This window comes from Acomys russatus, chromosome 23, assembly GCF_903995435.1.
Source record: "Acomys russatus chromosome 23, mAcoRus1.1, whole genome shotgun sequence".
In the NCBI taxonomy this organism is placed as follows: domain Eukaryota; kingdom Metazoa; phylum Chordata; class Mammalia; order Rodentia; family Muridae; genus Acomys; species Acomys russatus.
Window position 1 is genome coordinate 34,218,357 of NC_067159.1, and position 23,736 is coordinate 34,242,092.

Consider the following 23,736-nt stretch of genomic DNA (forward strand, 5'->3'; position numbering starts at 1 on the left):
GTCAGGTGCCTTCAGACCCCCTGGAACTGGAGTGATAGACAACTGTGAAATGCTGGATGTGGGCGATTGGCACCTAACAGGTCCTCTAGAAGAGTAGTATGCACTCTTAACCACTGAGCAATTTCTCCAGCCTTGCGTATTTGTTGTTTATAAATAATGCCACTATATTGATGATTTTTATTTGGCACATTATGATTCCCAAAAATTTTATTCTGCGCAGCCAGATCGTTTTTATAATAAACAGAAACTAGTTTCAGGCAGATCCAGAATTTTGGAATGAGTGTTTCTAATGAGTTCTTGGGGGAAAGGTTCGCCATGGGAACATTGCTGCAGTATATGCTCCTCACCTCTGGAAGAAGTGCTGGTGTTCCGCCAGGGGTTACCACTCTGCACTGCTAACACAGTGCTCCAAAGGCTATAGAATCTCGAAGCCTTTACAGACATTGAAGGTATTCATGGAGGAGGACTGAAAATTTTTAGCCTGATGCCACATGGTATACAGGTCTCTAACAGATACTTAGCATATCAAGTTGTAAATGATTGATTAATGAAATAAGTACACTTTAATAAGTTCTAGTGTTTTGCTGTGTATTAACTTCAGTACTACTAAGGTATTGTATCTAGTTAGAACATAACCATGAACTTTTCAACACAGAACAGACCTGTTTAGATGACTGTTTTCAGTCTAATGAACCCATTTTGCCTTTGCTCTCATTAATTTTTTTTGTTAAGGGAGGACACCAGAAATGGTCACTCAGACACATTTTATACCCAGTCTGTATTCCAGCCGTCTGAGACTATACCCAGGTATTCAAGGACCTAGACGTATCCCTGAGAAAACCATGTCCATCCTGGCATTCAATTCAGCAGATTCAGGGTGGGAGAGGAAGTGAGGGGACCGGGAAAAGGGGTGTGGAGGGAGAGGGGGCTTCAAATAAGCAAGCAGTTTGACAGAAGCTAAGATAAGCAGCTAACTAGAGGGGAAGTTTGTACAAGCAAGGCAGTTTAGCAGAAGCTGAGATAAGTTAGTTTGATCTGACCTTGGGTTCCTAGAATAGAGTTGGGTAAATTTTATGGTATTCTTCATCAAGTAGATCAGATTCTAAACTTGAAATATTAAATCTAAAGTGGCCTCAGAAAGAATACAGGCTGGAGGAAGCACTGCATTGTTTTGCCCTGTCATAGTTTAACATACATAATGTTAGTACATGCCTATATGTTTTAGGTGAAATGTAGACACTACTATTGCAGTTCCAAACACGACCAGTGTGGTTCCTGCTATCACAAAATGCATTATCTAAGTAGAGAAGAATGGCATTAAGCTAAAATGTATGCAAACTTTTAGAGCTACATAAGTGATACAAATGAAAAGTGCCTTGTACACTGTAAGAACAGTGAATCAATTCTGCGAAAGCAGGAAACCCTTGAAGAAGTCGTGTTTAATGAGGCCTGAATCTTGAATAACAGTAAAGGCTAACAATGCTGGCTTTATGCCAGAAACTATTCTCCGTCCTGTTTATATATGAATTCATTTCATCATCACAGTGCTGTGATAAAGGCATTATTGGTTTCATCTGCAGTCCTAAATATATGTGAATTCATTTCACCCTCATCACAATGCTGTGATATGGGCATTATTATTTTCTTTCTCTATGGAAGAAAGTGGAACAACAAGATTAATAAATTTCATTTTCCAGTTCATTTGCTAATGAATAGTAAAGTAAGCATTTGAGTCTCAGAGAAATAGTCTGCTTTTAAGCACTATATTACATAGCAAGAGATAAAAGACTGAAATTAAGAGGGTTGGGAAAATGGCTAAGTGGGAAAGGTGATAACTTCAGTTTGATCCCTGGAACCCTGGAAGGAGAGTACTTCCACAAGTTTTCCTCTGACCTCTGAATGCACATCTAGCATGCACAGACAGGCACACATATTACATGAACTGCTTACACACGGACCCTAAAATATATTCTTTTTGAAAAATGGCTATCAAAGTGTACATAAGTGACCCTCAAAATTCCACCAGAGAACTCCTAAAGCTGATAAACACCTTCAGCAAATTGGCTGGATACAAAATTAACTCAAAAAAGTCTGTAGCCTTCCTATAACCAAATGACAAGCTTGCAGAGGAAGAAATTAGGAAAACCACACCCTTCACATTAGCCACAAGCAATATAAAATATCTAGGAGTTACCCTAACTAAGCAAGTGAAGGACTTGTTGGAAAAAATTTCAAAACTCTGAAGAGATTGAAGATGACCTGAGAAGATGGAATGATCTTCCTTGCTCATGGATAGGGAGAATTAACATAGTAAAAATGGCCATCCTACCAAAAGCAATCTACAGATTCAATGCAATTCCTATCAAAATACCTACACAATTTTTTAAAGACATTGAAAGTTCAATTCTGAACTTCATATGGAAAAAGAAAAAACCCAGAATAGCTAAAACAATCTTGTACAATAAAAGGTGCTCCGGAGGAATCTCCATACCTGATCTCAAACTGTACTATAAAGCAATAGTAATTAAAACAGCATGGTACTGGCACAGCAACAGGCTGGTTGATCAGTGCAATCGAATCGAAGACCCAGATATGAATCCACACACATATGGTCACTTGATTTTTGACAAAGAAGCCAAATCCATTCAATGGAAAAAGGATAGCATCTTCAACAAATGGTGCTGGTCTAACTGGAGGTCTATGTGTAAAAAAATGCAACTGGACCCATATTTGTCACCTTGCACAAAACTCAAATCCAAGTGGATTAAAGACCTCAACATAAAACCAGAGACACTAAGTCACTTAGAGGAGAAAGTGGGGAAGAGCCTGGAACATATTGGTACAGGAGACAACTTCCTGAACAGAACACCAACGGCCCAGGCCTTAATGCCAACCATTAATAAATGGGACCTCATGAGGCTGAGAAGCTTCTGTAAGGCAGGAGACACTGTCAAGAGAACAAAGCGACAGCCTACAGACTGGGAAAAAATCTTCACCAACCCTACATCTGACAAAGGTCTAATATCCAAAATATATAAAGAACTCAAGAAATTAAACACCACCAAACCGAATAACCCAATTGAGAAATGGGGCTTGGAACTAAACAGAGAATTCTCAACAGAGGAGTATCAAATGGCTGAGAAACACTTAAAGAAATGCTCAACCTCCTTAGTCATCAGGGAAATGCAAATCAAAACAACTCTGAGATTCCATCTTACACCCATCAGAATGGCTAAGATCAAAAATTCAAGTGACACCACATGCTGGCGAGGATGTGGGGAGAGAGGAACCCTCCTTCATTGCTGGTGGGAATGCAAACTAGTACAGTCACTTTGGAAATCTATCTGGTGCTATCTCAGAAAAATGGGAATAGGGCTTCCTCAAGACCCAGCTATTCCACTCCTTGGAATATACCCAGAATGTTGGGAGCCGAGAGACCCTGGCTGAGCTGAGAGACCCTGGTTGCGTTGAACTCCAGCTGACCCTTTCCAGCCAGCCTCTACAGAAAGAACTTATCAAACATTTTGCCTGGCAACGGACAAACCGCAAACGTCGTGCTTGGCCCCAGGAGAGGGAACTTGGCCCTGAGAAAAGGAACACTCAGTGTACCGTGGCTTTGTAGCCTTTCACAGGAGTCATGGTACATGAACATCTGACGTGCTGTGGTCTCTGGGAGAGGACCGCGGGGCCACCTGTCTCCTTCCCCCGCCCCACACATTATCCCAGGGGTTCCTACCCCAGAAGATTCTGTACTTTCCCACTGCTCTTCCTCCTTCCCCCGCCCTTCCTGAAGCACACTTTAAAAATCATACACCTGCTTTCAGTAAATGACTCTTGATAAGACAATCTTTCTAGAGTCGTGTCTCTCTCCCGCCCACTTCTCATTTACAGGCCGCGACCCCCTTCGAGAACCCGAATAACTAAACCCGCGGGACGGGGACACCAGAAGATGCTCCAGCACACAAAAAGAAAATTTGCTCAAGCATGTTCATAGCAGCCTTATTCATAATAGCCAGAACATGGAAACAGCCTAAGTGTCCCTCAGTAGAAGAGTGGATAAAGAAACTGTGGTACATATACACTATGGAATACTGCTCAGCTATTAAAAACAAGGACTTCCCGAAATTTGTGGATAAATGGATTGAGCTAGAAATGATCATAATGAGTGAGTTAACCCAGAAGCAGAAAGAATCAAATGGTATATACTCACTTATATCTGCATACTAGCCAAGGGGCGTGTGCCACGAAAGCCTTCACTTACCAGGAAACTGGGACAGAGGGGAGGGCATCCTATTGGGACTCTAAATGAGAGATGCATGGGAGAATAGCAAAATAAAAGGATACAGAGGGTCCTAGAAACCTACAAGTAGAACAATATGATAGGCAGATTTGGGCCCAGGGGTCCCGCTCAAACTAAGGCACCAGCCAAGGACAATACAGGGGGTAAACTTTAAACCCCTACCCAGATCTAGCCAAGGGTCATAGCATTCTCCACAGTTCAGTGGAGAGTGTGATATGACTTTCTCACGTACTCTGGTGCCTCACATTTGACCATGTCCCCTGGAGGGGGAGACCTGGTGGCACTCAGAGGAAGGACAGCAGGTTGCCAAGAAGAGACTTGATACCCTATGAGCATATACAGGGGGAGGAAATCCCCCTCAGGAACAGTCATAGGGGAGGGGAATAAGGGGAAAATGGGACGGGGGAGGAATGGGAGAATACAAGGGATGGGATAAACATTGAGATGTAACAAGAATAAATTAATAAAAGAGAAAAGAAAAATGGCTATCAAGATGGCTCAACAGGTTAAAGCGTTTGCCACCAAGCCTGACAACCTGAATTTGATCCCTAGGACCCACAGGATGATAGGGAAGAAGTGATTCCTGCAAGTTCCTCTCACCTCTGTGTGTACACACACACACACACACACACACACACACACACACACACACACACACCACTAAATAAATGTAATGCAAAAGTTCTTTAAAAGGTTAAGATAAAGATTATTTCAGACATGGGAACCCAAGTGTAATTACCCGAAGGATGAGAGTGCTCAAAAGCTGATCTAATAAATATACAGTAGAAACCAGAGGAGTTTCTTACTGGATATCTTTATCACTTGGGCGTCAGTGTGGAATGTGTGGGAGGAGGATCCTAATTTAGGTGAAAAGAACAGTTCAGAGATTGTTGTGGAATCCTAATGAGCTAATGTGGCTTAGAGCCGGATTGCAGTTGACAGAATAAACTGCGCAGCTCTGGAAGCAATTGGGAGATAGAAATAGCAGGATTCAGTGTGTGAGTCTCTTGTGTTGCAAGTGACATTTTTTGTTTGTTTGTTTGTTGGGACAAGGGTCTGGTTATAGCCCAGGCTGACCTCTAACTTGCTATATCCTGAAGGGTGACCTTGAAAGTCTTTGTCTGCCCTGCAACCTTTCAGTGCTGGAATTCCAAGCATGTGCCACTACCCTGGTTAATGAAGTGCTGGGGATTCAGAGCAGGGCTTTGTGCATCTCGGGAAGCACTCTACCAACTGACTCTGAATCCAGATGGACAGGGGCTTTTATGCTGAAGCCAAAGATGGGCTCTAAATGCCTGCAGTTCAAGAGAGTTCCAGGGTTTAGATAAACTGTAGTTATTTTTCATCATTAGTACTGAGTAGTAGGTGAGGAGAAGACACAGTAAAAACACTAATGAATTATGGGTAGAGGATGGGACCATTTCAGCTTTGGTAGGTGGGATGCTAAAATATAGAGGAGACAGAGGGAGGGGCCAGGTAGAATTAAGGAAGACTAGTCATACATATGTACGGAGAAAATAAATAGTACTTTATCTTGTGTTATATGTTCGTAACTTTAGAGAGAGATGTTCTTGCTGTTAAAGTATATTAAATATACAGTGGATTTGCTTTGTTCTTCTCAGAAAGGCTGGTTGTGGTGGCTGAACACTGTGAGCGGAGCTTGGAAGACCTGCTTCGGGAAAGAAAGCCTGTGAGGTACTGTGAATACGTGACAGAGAAATGAAAAGTGGAAATTAATAAACAAAGAAGCATTTTACTAGAAACTGAAGGCCTTTGGTTTCTTTTTAAATTGTATAACAATAGCATCCAGTGTAGGTTTTTACTCTGGGAACCTTAATTCACATGCTTCATAGAACTTCAGTGTTAACATTCCACAAAGTACTTTTAAAAATTCCTCAATGGACTGTACATATATGAAACTTTGACATCTTAGTTCTGTGAATTTATTCCACTAGCCAAGATTATTTTCTTGAAGGGGGGCAATGGTAGCTTTTCAAAACAGTGAATTTTGTTAAGTAAAGACCATGTTGAGAAAGAGGCAGAGGTAGTAATCCTTGCTTGGCCGAACTTAATGTTAACATTTAATCCAGTTATTACAGCTACTTAATAAACTTATGTTTTCTTAGCCAGAAGCAGTGTGCTATCTAATTTTTATTACATGTACACTATGAATTTTTTCATGGATTTGCTCAAAATTATTTTTTAAAATCATAAAAATTTAATGTTAACAAACTAACAACTATTACTTACCATGCATTAAACTAACAAAAATTATTTACCATGCATATTTATGACATTATGATCTTCGGCTTCATCCCTCTGAACCTGGGGAGTTCTCAAACAAGGTGGCAAGGGACAGAGATACACAAGGAAAAGCTACAAACTATCCTGAGGTCAGGGCCACCAGGAAAGCTGGTCCCCTCTGGACTAGGTAAAAATAACTGTAGGGCATGTAAGCTCCCTGAAGCTTGTCTTCTCTAGACTCCCACTTTCCCAGGCTCCTGGCTGTCTGGAAAGGTCCTGTCTGGAGCTTGAATTCAGCCATGCTTGTACCCACTGGGGTGTCCTCAGAGAAACTGTAGAACGTTCAAAATAACAGGTTGCCATGAGAGTTGTCCAGTGTTTCCACGCATACGAGCCACTGGACCATTAACAGTTCAAGGCTGCCACCATTACACAAGACTGTCACATGGGCCTGGGCCTTTCTTGACTGGTTCAAACATTTGCAGACAGCAGTAGCACACCTGTTGTTAAATTCAGGCCTGGACATTTTGCTTGATAGTGACTGTGTATGAAATTGTTTTTTATTTTCCATTGTTTTGTTGGTCATCAATAATAGTTTTGTTAATAATGGTTTTCTTTCCTATGGCCTCACTAAACTAAATTCATTGTTAGTTCAAATAGTTCTTTTACAGATTCCTTAAGATTTTCTATGTAAGCAACCATATTATCATTAACTAAAATATCTTTATACTTCTTTCCAAAAAAAAATTATATGATTGGTTCTTTTTTCCTCTTGATCTAGTTCACAAAATTGGACTTTTGCCGGATCATCAAATGCAAATATTGATGGTCATGTTTCATTGGTTTCTAATATTAGGGAAGATGTTCAACATCTTACTGTTATGTGTGGTATTTGCTATAATGCTTTCATAGATACTTTCTGTAAGATTAAAATTTTATGCCAGAATAAAAGATTTTGATATGTCTGTGTCATGGTAGTAAAAATCGTTTTTAAAAAAATCGTTTTAAAAATGAGAACACTGATAACAAAAGTGCCCATCCTTATCGAATGGTGGCTTTATTCTCACAGATATATTAGAACACTGTTTTGTTGATTATTTTACGTCAAGTAAATTGGGGAGTTCAGACAAAGTTGTTGATTTATTAAATGCTCACATCTACGATAACAAAACAGTAGCATGTGTTCTTCAAAGGCCCTGAAGTCTTTAAAGGAGAAGTGTGTGTTTGTGTCTTGCTTTCACCGTCCAGTAGGTCCCTGACTGTTAGCTGCGGCTTAGTGCATATTTATCACCTTGTAAATTTACAGGCTGAAGCGAGATAAGTTTGGAAGATTCTTCAAGTGTAGCATATCAATTCTAGAGTCTCCTCTTATCAAACCAGACCATGTTTTCCATGTGTATTTTGATCTTAACAAATTCCTTATTTGCTGAGAAGTAAAGCTGCCTAGTGTTCGAGTTGGAAAGTTGATTTCCCATTGTTGTGTACCATCACCAGGTAGTGACATTCCAGACTCACAGCTTTTAACTTCAGCCATTTTAAAGTAAAGGCTGAGTTGTAAAATATGTCCAACCTAACATCTTCGACACACAGGAAGTATTCTTTATGCTCTGTACAAATATTCTTTGGTAGTTAATCTGTGAAAGTTCATTTCAAAACATGTAAATCTGAGGAAAAATGAGTAGCTCAATTTAGCATAGATACATGAATTTAGTAGTCAAAGACATTCTTCTCTTTCAGTTTTTAGAATCTATTTCTTCTTGGGCTGGAGAGGTGGCTCAGTGGTTAAAAACAGGCACTGCTTTTGTGGAGGAGGCAAGATTGGTTTTCAGTACCCATACTAGGTGGCTCCCAGCTACCTATAACTCCAGCTCCAGGCCCGCCCTTCTCTGGACACCTTGGGTGCCGGTGCTCATGTGTACATACCCACAGAAAGGTACACACTCAATACATAACCTTTAAAAATAAATCTTAAAATGATTTCTTCCTATAAAATTTCTGTTAAATAAGTGATGTGTTCCAATAAACACTTCCAAATATATGAGCATATATAAGAGCATTAAAAAACACTCTGTCCTGTGATTCTGAATTTATAAACTAATAAATATTGAAAAGTTGTGCATTAAAGGACCTTTTTTATCTTGAGAGGATAGACTCTTTTAGGACAAGCGGATTATATATTTGCAATATTATTTGAGAATGAATCAGCAGTGCTGTTTTCCTCTCCATTTTTTACATCATACAGTGGCTAACTATACTTCATCTGTTTCTTCTCCTTTAGCTTTTTACCTCGGGCTGATAACAAGAAAATTTAACCAAAGGAAAATATATATGGAAATAATTAGGATTTTTATAAGGTGAAAAAAACATACCGAACTTACGCAGTCTAGAATTGTTTCCCCCTTGGTTTGTTGACAGTCTGTGTGGTTTGGCTTATGCAGTGGCCTTTCAAAATATCACGGATCATTGACCTGAGGAAATAGCCCGTGTGGTATTAGTTAACACTTCTACATGAATGATTTCCCAATCTATCTCAGCAGCCCTGACCTCTGGCTCTCTTGCCTGACCTCTATTTCTTACAGTCTGATCGATTGCAGATACCTGAGGGAATTTGGTGCTTTATTTGTCAAGTTAAAAGAATCTAAAATCACATGGGACAAGGGCTTCTGAGAGTGTCTGTGTAAGATTATCTAAATTACAATAGTTGATGTAGGAGGGCACACTCACTGTGAGTGCCACCATTCCCTGGGCTTGGAGTCCTAGACTCTATAAGACTGGCAAAAGCAAGCCAAGTTTGAGCATGCATGCGTCCTCTTTTGATTGTGGATGTAACATGGCCAGTTCTCCAGGCTCTGTGACTTTCCTGCCACAATGGACTAAAATCTGGAACCGGGAGTCAGAACAACTCTCTCTTTGGAGTTGCTTTTCTCAGGGTATGTTATCACAGCATCAGGGAATGAAACTAAGAATCTCATCAGAAACTTAGTTTAGTTTACAACTTTAGCTAAGTATCACAGGATTATATATTAGTCATTATGTCACAGGTTATTCCTATAGCCTCCAAAAAATAGTTAGACCAGCTAGTAACCAGGTATTTAAACTAATGACTATCTCCTAATGCAAAACGCATTTATTCCAACTTCAAAAATACCTAAGTTATACTGCTTAAACAAAGCCTTTTGAGATTCCAGATTGTGAGCCCCATCCAAAAAGTATTTTAAAGTTACTTCCACAGTTTGGCACAGAGTAAGCAAACCATTCCAAAGAGAAAGGATGAGAAAATAACAAGAAAATCATAGACTGAAGCACCCCAGGACAAACATTACACCCTGTAGCTCCATCCGCACTGAGGCCTTCTCGTAACATTAATCAGAGGTCAATAGACTTGCTTGCTGCGCCCCCAGCCTTTCCCCCAGCAGCATACATGCACTCTCTCTCTTGCATTGGCTTTACTTGATACCTAGAAGTTTCCTTTGAAGATGTACCACATTACTGGCAAGTTTAGCATCTGCTGAGGCCTACGTAGCACCACAAGCTTGACGGTCAGAGCTTCACATAACCTCTCAAGGCCTCACTGCAAGGGTTACAACCCTGCCACCCAATACCTCATCCCACCTAAGGTTCTTCTAGGACAAACCTCAATGTCTATCTCACTTTTGCATTCTGTATGCCTACACAAGTTCTGCCATAGGATGATGGCAAATTCTGCTGCTGCTGCTGCTGCTGAAGTATAGTCTGGCCCCTTTAGACCATTTTTGTTGTGCCACCTTGGTGCATTTCAGAAAATGCACTGCTAGGCAATTGTTTCTCATAGTTCATCATGAAAGCTCCATGTTTTAGGCACTGTCCTTTCACATGGATGGTTTATAAGTGGGTGTTCTGTTTCATACCCCAAATCTGTACATGAGTGAGATCTTATTCTTAAGGAATCTTTCAAATTTTCTCCGTGAAAAGTGTAAAGAAAGTGCAGGAGTTCTCATTAATGGGACTTTTAACAGTTACAGCTGCGTTGTCTGTGCCCACCTTGTCTGTGGCTATAACTTGGTTCATGTTTCTTTCTTCATTAAACCACACTTTTTTGCATCATCTTTAGGCTCCTCTTTCAGCTCTGCCTTCTAAACTTGCTGCAACTGTAAATCTGGCTAAATGCAGTGAGTATAGCCACACCATAGCCCAGATGCTGTCTAGTCTCCAAACACGTTGTCCATTAGTTGTTAATCCAGCCTCACTCAAGTCCTCAGCACACAAGGATGCATCCAGATGATTTGCCAGAGTGTAGCATCAGTGGCCTCTAGCTAGTAGCTCTCAGTCTTCCTAATGCTGTGACCCTTTAATGCAATTCCTCATGTTGTGGTGCCCTGAACCATAAAATTATGCTTGTTGCTACTTCATAACTGTACTTTTGCTACTATTTTGAGTTATAATGTAAATATCTGTGTTTTCTGATTGTTTAAGGCAACCCCTGTGAAAGGGTCAATTGACCCCCAAAGGGACTGTGACCCACAGGTTGAGAAGCGTTCTAGACTAATTCCTTTAATAAAATGCTTGTTCCCTTTGAAACTTGATGAGTAGAACCTTTATGGTCATATTTCTATCAGTATTCTGGTCTTTAATACACCTATCAGAATCATGTTAAGCTTTTCATATAGCGTTCTCAGGCTTCTCTAGCCTGTAACTCTAAACTTACAAATTACAAAGACCCAGAAACACATGGTCAGGCTCATCAGAGGGACTCTACTTTCCGGTACTGGCGGTCCATATTAGTTATTGTCTTGTTGCTTTTACAGAACGTCTGACAGAAGTGACTTAGGGGAGGAAGGATTTGCTCTGGCTGATGGATCAGGACACATAATTCTTCATTATGGGGAAGATTTATTATGGGGAGTTTGAGGGTGCTTGCCTGCCTCTTGGAAAACTGGAAGTAAAAGAGTCAACCTATAACTCCCAGTCCCTGCGCCAGTGGCCTTGTGTGTCCCAACTAGACACAGTATGCAAAATGTCCTTGTACCTCCCACAACAGTGTTACCAGGGATTCAAATGCAGGAGGCTATGTGTGGCATATCACTCCAAGCCATAGCATGGAAACCTAAATGTACTGACTTACACTGTGATACTGAATCTTATTGGCAAGATTCTGACTTGGGATTAAACTGTGTGTGGAGAAAAGGGGGTTCATGTTCCACAGTACACAAGTAGAGGTCAGCCAACAGCTTGTTGGAGTTGGTTTGCTTCTTCAACCATTTGGACTCTAGAGATCAAACTCAGAATGCCAAGCCTGGCAACCAGTGCTATTACTTGCTGAGTCATCTCTCCTGTCTTTTACTGTACATGGTCAAGTAAACTATAATATGTTACCTATTAGATATTTTATCTTACTTTTACATTGCAATTATATTACATAAAAAAGATTTCATCAAACTTATTGAGGATAGTAAGAAAAACAGCTTTAAAACAAGTAAGTGTAGTGCAGCCTTTAATCCCAGTACTCAGGATGCAAAAGCAGATGGATCTCTGAGTACAGTGCCAGCCTGGGCTACATGGTGAGTTCAAGCCAGTAGAGCACTGTAGTGAGACCCTGTCTCAAAACAAACACTCCCTCTCCCCCCAAAATACTACAAACCAAAATAAATGTATAAATTTCCAAAATTACCATTAAACATTGTATTAAGTATTTTAAACAATAATATTTTCTTTTTTTCTTTTATTTGTTTCAAAATAAAATTTAAAAATTAAACAAACAGTAAATGTATAAAACAGTAGAAAAGCAAGTCTGATTTACTGTTTGATTTAAATTGAAGATACTGAGCCCCTTAACTATAATTCTTCTATAGTCTCAAGCAGTAGCCAAGAACTTCATAAATTTTAGCTTTTAAAAATTTATGAATAACATTTATCTTGATGTACACTCCCACTCATTTTAACATGAATGTATTTTTGACATACAAATCTAATATCACCTCAATTCATAAAAAGACACTACAGGAAATAGAACAAGTCTTCTGTATTCAGCTGTTTCAAAACTGGTTTAATGAAAAACATGGTAAAGATTTGATTCCAAAAGAAACCTGTATTAAAATACTGTGCAGCTGAGGACCCCTAGTGTCACTGATGAATATAGCACTAATTTTTATATATACATTTTACGATAATTTATTGACATTACATCCTGATTGTTATCTCCTTGGTTTCATCTTACTATTCCTACCCTCCCTCCTTCTTCTGCCCCATTCTCCACCCCTAGACCTCTGACAGGGGGTGCCCTCCTACCCCACTGTCTGGCCACAGCCTATCAGGTCTCATCAGGATAGTCTGCATCCCTTCCTCTGTGTGCCTGCAAGGCTGCCCTGCCAAGGGGCAGAGACCAAATCTTGGGCTCCAGAGTGCATGTCAGGTTCAGCAGCAATCCCTCCCCCTGCCTCCCATGTGGAGAATCAGCTGTGTAATGTGAAGTTTTGTGCGTGCGCGCGTGCATGCACGGAGACACGCATGCACACATGTGCTGTGAAAGAAGAAAGTGAAGGCATTGGAGGGGAGACATCAAGAATAAAAAGAGAAGCCAAAGTTAAGTTACAGAACCAAATAGATGCCTAAACTAAGTTTTTTTCACTAAAAATATTTTTGAACATTTTAATTAAAATATATTTACATCACTTTTTCCCTTTTCTTTTCTCCTTCCAGCCCCTCCTATAACTCACTTTAAAACTGATAGCCTCTATTTGTAATTATTACTGCTATATATAAATATATGCACAGTAATGCTGAGGGCATTTTTTTTATTTGTGTGTATATGATTTCAGAGCTGACTAAGTTATATTAGATAACTAGTAAAGGCACTCATCTCTGTGAGAGCTAACTCTCTCTCTCGGCCTGTAATTCTTTGTTTTGGGGTGGTACCCTGTGAGACTTTCCTCCCTCCTCGTTAGCGTGTCTACTGATACTGTCATTGCTTATGGTCTTGCTTATGAAGCCCTTTCTAAGTCAGTCTCACAGCAGCCTCCCTGGGATTGTGACTCAACTCTTCATCCTCCTCCTTAGAAGTCTTCTCTGAGCCATGGGTGCAGGGGCTATGCTGTGTATGTATCCATTGGGGCCAAGTCTCCAATCGCTGTGTTGCATCTAATTTCTGTAATGGTCTCTATTTGCTGTAGAGAGGTTTTTTGAGAGAGCCACACTTATCTCTTGGCATAAGGATATCTTTTAGAATGTAGTTAAAGAATTATGCTGGTCTAACAAGGGGGTGGTGGTAGTCTCTTCTAAGACTCATGGCCTCACCAGTCCCAGGACATTGGCTAAGTTTTTAGCACTAGACGTGGTTCTCCTCCCATTGAATGGTCCTTAATGTTCACTTAGACAGATCGTTGCCATGCTGGCCATTGTGGTTCATGGGAATATCACAGCTGGGTAGGACTATAAATGTGCCCCTCCTTTGGCAGCTGACACAGGACTTTCATGTTAGCTCCAGCCCTAATGATCCAAATCCTGGGTTCCAAGTGCACTATTTCTTCAGCAATGGGAGCTTACCTTCGACTACGGAGTGGCATTCAAGGGAAACAGCTAAGCCCATATTGTTTAGGGAGTCACTTGGACTACCCTCACCAACAGCATACAAGGTTTCTCATGGCTGGTACATGGGCTTTGTTATCTATTGTCCTTGTGGGGAGCAACGTCAATACAAGTGACAGAAGAGAATTGTAAAGTCTTTTAATCTCTTGTTCTTTCTTGTACTTGTAATTTAGGAAAGAGGGTCAAGTTTTAATAATAACTTTTAAAGAAAATTTATTGAGCTTACCATTTTTAAGTAAGTTTAATTGAGGTCTAATTGAGGCCTCAAGCTATCCCGTATAATCCTTTGTAGTCCCCAACATCTGTGGTAACCACTGATTTGTTATTCAATCTTCTCAATCAGATGTGACAAGTCTTATCTTTTAGTTGTTAAGTAGCACCATTAATATTTAACATGATAGTTGGTATGTGTAAATCATCATCAGTTACCTGCTGTTTCCCCTTTTTAAAAAGTTTTTGTTCCCACTTAAAAATTCTTAATGATTTAGCAGGCCTTTAATCTCAGCACTGAGAAGATAGAGGCAATCAAATCTCTGTGAGCTCAAGGCCAGCCTGGTCTACAAAGCGACTTCTAGGACAACCAAGGCTGTTGTTATACAGAGAAACCCTGTCTCAAAACAAACAAACAAAACAAAAACAATGATTCCATCTAACCTCCAATATTGCCTCAGAGGTTATAGCTCTTTTAAAATTTACTTTTTATGGTTGTTTTCGGATACTAAAATTTGAAAATAAAACATGGTTATAAAAAACCTCCTATTAAAATATTAATATTGGTAGTTGGAATGTTGAATTGAATGATTTCTTTGTACTTTTCAATATAAAAGAAACTCACTCATGGGGTAGAGGCAGGTGGATCTCCATGAGTTTAAGGCCAGCCTGATCTACAAAGTGAGTCTAGGACAGCCAGGGCTGTTACACAGAGAAACTCTATATGGAAAAAACAAAAGGGGGGAAAAAAAGGAAGAAGAAGAAACTAAGGGACAAAGAGTGGAAGAAAGAGAGACAGGGGGTAAAAAGGCATCTCTGTGAGATTGGCTTCCATAAGATAGGTAAAGAATTAAAGTGAGTGTTTAATAAATTATGAATTACTGGAAATGTTTTATGAGTTGATATGGAAATATGTAATGTCTATAGTATAAAATGCATTTTATTTTCATGGACTTAGTTGTTTTGTTTTTGTTTGTACATGATACATGGGTTTTATTGATTTGTTCCAGATATTTTAAAAATACAACTGATAAATACCAAACCTGTCAGTGGCAAATGCATCTCATTCTGCTATAAATAGTGGATACTACTCAAATTAAAATCTTTCCTGGGAAAACAAAGATGATTTTTATTGTAGTCTAAATTGTAGGATTCTATATCACATCAGTTTTGTTATAATAAAAAATATGAAATAAGTAGAAGTAGATATTTTTAAAGAAGTGCCTGATGTACTTTCTCTGAATGGAAGAGGTACAGTAAAGCATTACTATCTGAATGCTTTTATTATGTTTAATTTTACTCCTTAAAACAGACTCTGTATTTACTTTGTAATTGATCTTTGACTTTTTGTTTTCTTTCAGTTATTCAAAAGTTTTGTGCATAGCATTTGAGGTTCTTGAGGGCTTGCAGTACTTGAACAAGCATGGCATAGTACACCGGGCACTGTCTCCTCATAATATCCTGTTGGATCGAAAGGTAATTTTCAGCCAGTAATAGATATTTTTATGTTGCTTGAGAATGAAAACTCCTGAAATCCTCCATTATTCAGAGGAACATAGACTAACAACATGTTTTCAGAATATTTTAATGACCGTATGCAAATGATAGATTTGTAGCAGATGAAAAGAACAGTTTTTAACATATCCATGGATTATTCTCTACGATGCTCCAGCTTAGTTTCTAACTTTGTACTTTATTTTCTCCACTCACTCACGTTTCTATTAAAGGGCTGTGTCCTATGTGAGTTGAGCTTGATAGCTATTCGATGAAAGAAACCACTAAGCACATATCCAATGAGTTCCCAGCTTGTTCCTCCTCTTGAGTTGCTTACATCTTTATTATCAGTGTTATTATTATTATTATTACTGCTACTGCTACTACTGTACATTGTACCCTCATCCCTCCTCTCCTTCAAGTCCCACCTTTCCTCTCTCTTCTTGCTGTCCCCTCCCCACCTCCTCAGATAAGGGGAGTGCCCCCCCACCCGCCCATGCCAATCCTCACCAGAACATCAAGTTGCATCAGGACTGAGCACATCTTCTTCCCTGTGGCTTGGCAAGGCAGCCCCGCCTGTCAGGGGGACTGATGGAAAGACAACAGTGTCAGCCGTTCATATGGAATGCCGTTATCATAAGCACAGCCATGTTATTTTACATCTTTCTTCTTTCTTGTTTCATAGATCTTATTTGCCATCTGTTCATATCTAGCCCCTTTGCTGTGGGATTACTTCTTTTCTATTTAGAAATCTAACAGGGCATTAATAATGTAGTAAAACCCCTCCTACACTAATGAGTAGCAAAGTGGCATATTTTATGGATAATCACAATTTAATTTTCCCATAGCTGTAGAAACTGCTTCTGGGTAACTTAGGAGACACTAATTTCTATATAATTATTCTCTGAGCCTCAAAGTTTAATGTGGCTATTCTATGGGATTAAAAATCACGGAGAAAGCAACACTCATTAATTTCAGGCTCACAGCAGTCTGATAGCCAAACCAGGGTGTTCTCAAGTACAACGTGTTATGCTGACTAGACAAACCTTGTCTAAGGTCAACTTTACAAAAAGAAAACCCAAGCCTTAAAAAAAAAAAAAAAAAGGAACATTTTAAGAGATATAAAACTTATGTTTAACTTTTTATGGAGCTCACATTAGTAGCTGTTACTGTTAGTCTTTAACAGTAAAAAGATAACTAGAGCCAGGTAAGGTGGCACATATTTTAATCTCAGCACCCAGGGAGGCAGAGGCAAGCACATCACTGTGAATTTGAGGCCATCCTGGTCTCTATAAAGTGAGTCCAGGATAGCCAAGGCTACACAGAAAAACTGTGTTTTGAAAAACCAAAAGCCACAATAAAACAAAAACAAAAAACAAACAAAACTAGATATCTAACAAGGTAATGAAAATCTTCATTTTTATAACTATAAATTTTTCACACTAAGAATTACTGCTTCACAACTAATGTCTTTGCATGTCTCTGGAAAATTCCTTTGCAAAATTTCTATTAAACATTATAATCAAGGATTTAAAAAAAAAGACAACATTTGCCTTTTTTCTTTAAGAGAAAGTCTTGGTGCCTTAATAATGTGAGTGACATGATTTTACCTTTTAAAAAAGACATTTAATTTTACTTTATATAATACTTTTTGGGTGTTTTTGCTGCATATTTATCTGTGCACCATGCACAAACCTGATGCCCACAGAGACCAAATGAGGGGATGGGGTCTTATGGAACTGGAACTGTAGACAGTAGTTTGCTGCTATGAGAATGTAGGTAACTGGCCTGTGTCCTCTGCAAGAGCAGCAAGTGCTCTTTAACCCTGAGTCCAGCCCCTGACTAGACATTTTGATAGTATTAGTATATACTGTAGTATACATGCATCCACAAGCATTTATGCATCTGTAATGAGTGTAAAGCATACTAAATATGCCAGATGACTGTGTATAATCATGGTGTTTTACAAGTTCTTAAACGGTAGTATTTTTGTAAAATATTATGTATGTTACTGGAGCGATGGCTTGGTAGTTAAAAACAGTTGCTACTTGTCCACAGGACCTGAGTCCAGTTTCCTACCCTCACATCAGGCAGTTTTCATGACTGCCTCTAACTATAGTTCCAAGGAATCTGATGACAGTAGCATACAGTAAGACATGCATATATGCACATGTAAGGAAATCTTTAAAAATATTATATTGAATTGCATAATACATATTATTTATAAAACATATAGTGATGACTTTCTTTGGTGATTGTATTAAAATATTTCATAGTGATTTTCTCTTTTCATTGTAGGGTCATATTAAACTGGCTAAATTTGGGCTTTATCACATGACAGCTCATGGTGATGATGTCGATTTCCCAATAGGGTAAGGGTTGTCTATCTCTATTTTAAATTCTATCTTAACATTGATGAACTTTGATAATATATATGTAGTTAGTGAGTTTTGACATGAAAACAGCTTTTTTTACTACATCTTATTTTTTTTTATACTTTGTTGACAAGTAAACAAATGTTTTTCCCAGTATTGCAAAGATTCCTGAATGGTTCTTTAATATAATAAGCGCAAAGAGTCACAATTCATTGCCTTGTTTGCCTTATGATATTCTTAATTATTGCATTTCATTTAGATTAAGTGGTTTATGGCAAGAAACCTGACCAGATTCTTTTTAAAAATTAATTAATTTATTTATTCACTTTGCATCCTGACCGTAACCCCCTCTCTCCTCTCCTCCCAGTCTCACCCTCTTTTCCTCTTCCCCCATCCCTTCTCCCCTATTTCTCAGAAAGGGTGAATCCCCCCACCCACCCCAGCTCCACCAACCCCAGCTTCATCCACCCCCACCCCCACCCCGCTCATCAAATCACATCAGGACTGAATGCATCCTCCTCCCTTGTGGCCTGGCCAGGGAGTGATCAAAAAGCTGGCAATAGAGTGCATGCTGACCAGATTCCTAACTGTAGCATTTGTTCATTTATGGATAGAAAAAACATCACTTGTTGCGCTTTCAATTTTATGTTTTATATTTGTTTAATTCCTTGTTCTCTAAGATAAAATTGTATTTTTAAATTCAAGTTAATTCATTGTGGATATTGGAGGTAATGGGATACATTCTATAAAGAGAAGAGTATGTTTGAAGAGGTCTGTTTATTTCATTGCTTCCATTGTGAAATTCCAGCTCTACATTGCCCTCCAAGAAATGAATGGACTGTATTTCGTGCCATATCTAGATATATGTTTCTGATAGAGACTTGCATTATTGTATGGTTCCTCGGAAACATTTTCATAATGTACCTCTTAGGTTTACAGTATTTTCAACAAAAGTAAGAAAAGTAATTCCTGAATATCCTTCCGCTTCTCCATGTTAACATTTCACTGTATTTAAATGTCTCTCGTTTTCCGTGATTGAATCTGTGTATGTCTGATATTTCTGTGACAGTCTAACAGTAGACGTATTCGGTCTAGATTTCTAAAACTTAAGCTGATAGTGCACAATAAGGATTTTTCCTGCATAACTTCAGAACAATGATGAAAATGATCAAGCCAACATTGACACATTGTTATCTGACCTAGAAACCTTACTCACATTGTTGCACCTGCAGTGTAGCTGTTTTTAACTGCATTCACTTATGCTTTCTCCTTGGGCTCCAAAACACCAGCTCTACCCACTAGTACTAGTACTGGGGTTGTGATAGACAGTAGTCTACCCATGAGTACAATATTGCTTAAAATTTCAGATTTTTAAAATTTTTCCTCCTTTATTCTAAAACCTTAGATTGCAGATTCCTTTTTTCCCCCCATTTTGGTTTTTTGAGATAGGGTCTATTTAAATCGCCCTGGCTATCGTATAGCATGGAACTCATTGTGTAGAGCAGGCTGGCTGCTTCTGCTTCCAGAGTGCTGTGATTACAAGTGTGCTCTGCCATGGCCAGCCTGTAGGTGTCTTCTTTATTTTTGTTTCGTTTGTCTGAGCTTTGTCTCAAGCTGGCCTTGAACTCACTGTGTAGTCTAGGCTATCGAGACTTTAGTCAGTAAAGGAACATCTATTGAGCACTCTCTGCTCTGCCTATTTTATGCACAAAGCTAATATTACTTCTTGTCCTCAAGTAACTCATTTGTAAATGGGTGACTAATTTATTCTTCATATCTTTATTAAGATATGAAAATTCATGATCTTAACATTTCACATAAGTTTAATGGTAGAATATAATTTCATTTATAAACATAAAAATGTTACAATAATAGTTAAGTCCTAATGGAAGAAATATCCTTTTTATTACAAGTTCTTAGGTAAGCTTACGCTTCTTCCTTGTGTGATCATTACCATTTTCCATAAAGAGCTGTAGGAGATATGACTATTACTTCTGCACTTTGTCTAAATCAATTTCTATGAAAGAAAACTAAAAGCATAACATAAAAGTTACTTTAAGTTTCTGACTTAACATTTAAGAGTACATTAGTTTCTGGTGATAAATAGAAGTGAGTTTTCTTAAAATATATCAATCATTTTTAATTCAAAATACTTTGGTACACATGATCTTGTGTTAACATTCAGCGCAGTTGGCTTTGAAGTCTGAGTTTCAAAGGATCTTACTAGAAGGCATAAAGAGCAAAGTGTGAAATATTAGCCAGGAAAAATAAAATAAGTGATCAAACAGCAAGGCCAGAAAGAGCCTTTACATCAGAGGAGGCTCACAGTTGATTCCAGTGACAGATATTAAGGAATGTAAGTGTTACCATCTGTTTCAAAATATTGGAAAGAATTAGAAATTGGTCATTCATTATGATTGGCCAGTAGTTTAGTGCCTGGTTAAAACTGCAGATGATGAAAGCCACTTGCATTTACCTTAGTAGCCATGTTCAAAGTAAAGTTCCGGTAATTGTCATTGAGTGTAAAAATGACACACTTAGGAGAAAGTTGCTGAAAGATGATGCCCTCCATTAAAAAACTGTTTTAAGGTTCTTTATAAATTTCTGTCTGGTTAAAGGGAACCCAGAATATTTTGAGCAGGGGTTATTTCTGTGTTTCTGTCCAAAGATTTTTGGCATACCAATTTAATTATAGCTTTGCTTGGCTTTTCATTAACTGTACTTTGATTTTGATTTAAAATATTGGAAGTCAAGAATAAAAATAAATATTTTACCATTTGGATATAGCATTATAATGACAATGATAAAAGTATGGGTTTGTGTCACATATTCCATATTTATAGAGCATCTTTATGTATTAATATTACAACAACTCTATGGGGTGGGCATCCTTATGCCTTCCTACAGAAGAAGAAAGCCATCAGATTTACTGAAATTAAAGCACAGGTTTTGTTGGGGAGGATATTTAGGGCAAAGCAATTGCATAACATATACAAGCCATCCATGGTGCCTCAAAACAAAGACACATAGTTCAAAATGGAACACAAAGGCTAGACCATTACATCTGATGCTTTTTTCATTAAATATAGCTATTTCCACACATTCACTTAGAAAAGCAGTATTTTCACCGGAGGGTAGATGTTATCTACAAATTTATATATAATGAGAATGCATGAGTAAATTAAAAGAATATTTATGTCATCATGATGAATAATGATTTAACAATTTAATAAACTAGCTTTATTTGAGTTGTATATCCAGACTTAAATGAGTTATATTTTACATATAAATAAAAGGTCTGGCAATGATAGCATGAGGAGGGGATGTCACATATATTTGCATGTATTTTGCCTAGAGTTAGTGTTCTAAAATAATGCAAATGAAGGAAAATTTTCAAATTATAGTGATCATGAGTAAATTTGAGAAACACACACACACATATGCATATGACACTAAAATTGAAAGTGCTTATCTGCTGTGCCCAGTAATTCAATTTTGGGTTCACAGGATTCTTGGATAATGATATTTATAATGTTGGATTTTGGCTTTTGCAAGATCTGATTAGGACTGTGCCTTGATTCTTCCCCCTTGGAATAAGAAGAACATTAACTTAATTATTATTTTATAGAAATCCATAGTTGAGAGACTTTGAACTCTTAAAATTATGTCAGATTTAAAATGTTTGAATTTTTAAAATTCCCTTTCCTTTCATTCCTCCAAACCCTCACATGTACCCCAACCCCATTCTTTCAAAACCGTGGCCTCTTTTTCTTTAATTTTTGCTATATATGTATGTGTGCAATGTCTATGTTCCTAAATACATGACTATAATCTGCTCAGCCCATATACTACACCCATGAAGTCTCTCAACAGAGAATTCTCTCAACAGGCTGTCCACACATGGCTTGAGCAAGGACACCAGAGATATGTTGACATGCAAGGAGGGCAGCTCAACCCTAGACACAGAGCTACAAACAACTAAGAACTGCTGAAAGACGAGGAGATAGTCTGCCCTAGCCAAGAGCGCACCAATCCGTTATCCACTACTAGTTTCCCAGACCTGACAATTTGGTCATACAAGTGTTTGAATTCTTAAAGACTGGCACTTTTAAAGTTATGCTGTTCTATATTGCATTATTAACACGAGCTCTTCGGATAAACAAGAAAGGAAGGGTTATAGTTTAATAATGATGTATTTGTTGAAAAGGGGTCATTTGCGCTGGTTAGATTTTTATCAACTCGACAGACGCTAGAGAGTCATCCAAGAAGAGAGAACCGTGATTGAAGATAGCTTCAATGGGATTGCTGTAGGCAAATCTGTGGGCCACTGTCTTCATCAACAACTGATGTGCGAAGGCCCAGCTCACTGTGGGTGGCACCACCCCTGAGCTATAGCTAAGGCATCTGAGCGAGCCAGTGGCAGCGTTACTCTATGAACTCTGCTTCTCTGACTCTTCTCAGTGATGGAGTATAATCAGAAAGTGGCGTAAACGTTTCCTGCCCTAGTTGCTTCTGGCTACTGCTTTATCACAGCAACTCCAAAGTAAAATATGACACTGTTGAAAATAACCAATATCTCTTTAAAAGGTCAAATGATAAAAATGATTCACTATTAACAGAAGAGTGACTAAAAAGAGGAAGGGAAAGCACTTGGAAACCTAGAGTCTTGCTGTAATAGCAATATAATATAATCACAGACAAAAGCAAGACGCCCAATTGATGCCACAGAGAGACAGGATGTCTTTAGAATGATGTAAGCCTCGTGTGTGTTCTCTTTCATTTCCTAGACTTTAGAAAGGCCTGCGTTTCAATGATTAGTTCAAGATCCTCTCTAGTAATCACTGAGTACTTAATCATGTGGAATTTTTACATCTCATGCATTAATTATAAGAAGGTGCTCTTTCTATCCCTATTGTATCTCATTGTAAGTATTTGTCGTTTTCACTTGTGTTACAGATATCCTTCATATCTGGCACCTGAAGTGATTGCACAAGGAATTTTCAAAACTACTGATCATGTGCCAAATGAAAAACCACTGCCTTCTGGCCCCAAATCAGATGTATGGTCTCTTGGGATAATTTTATTTGAGCTTTGTGTGGTATGTATAAAGAAATATTAAGCTAATAAAATAAATTATGTGTTTATTAGAATTTAAATTTTAGAGAGGAAGCTTACATAATAATGAAATATTTTGCAGTACAAATTGGCTAGATATACATAGAAAAGACTTATTTCTCAATTTGACTTAAATTTCCATTTGATCAGATAGACAGACAGACAGAAAGTCAGAGTGGCTAAGTATACATATGTGATGTACTGTTTGGCCGGTGCCTAGAGAGGCCAGAAGGGGACAGTGAGTCCTCTGGAACTGGAGTTAAAGATGATTGTAAACTTCCATGTGGGTGCTATAGACCCAAGCTGGGTCCTCTGCAAGAGCATCAGTCCTCTCACTGCTGAGCCATCTCTCCAGTTCTCCGCCCTATTTCCTGTCGTAATTTTTATTTTGATATTTTTTAAAATGTTCAGGCTTTTAGTAAGTGTATAAACTAAGTT

The 23,736-nt window shown here is 38.4% G+C and overlaps 1 protein-coding gene across 2 annotated transcripts in view; it reads left to right on the forward strand.

The window, feature by feature from the left end:
* The window catches only part of Tbck (TBC1 domain containing kinase), a 145,171-nt gene that overhangs the window by 8,167 nt on the left and 113,268 nt on the right, over positions 1-23,736 (forward strand). For both annotated transcript variants that reach the window (XM_051165504.1, XM_051165503.1), the window contains exons 3-6: positions 5,923-5,995; positions 15,676-15,790; positions 18,107-18,180; positions 23,140-23,281. In XM_051165504.1, coding sequence (XP_051021461.1) covers positions 5,923-5,995; positions 15,676-15,790; positions 18,107-18,180; positions 23,140-23,281 — 404 coding nt within the window. The remainder of the gene's footprint in view (positions 1-5,922; positions 5,996-15,675; positions 15,791-18,106; positions 18,181-23,139; positions 23,282-23,736) is intronic.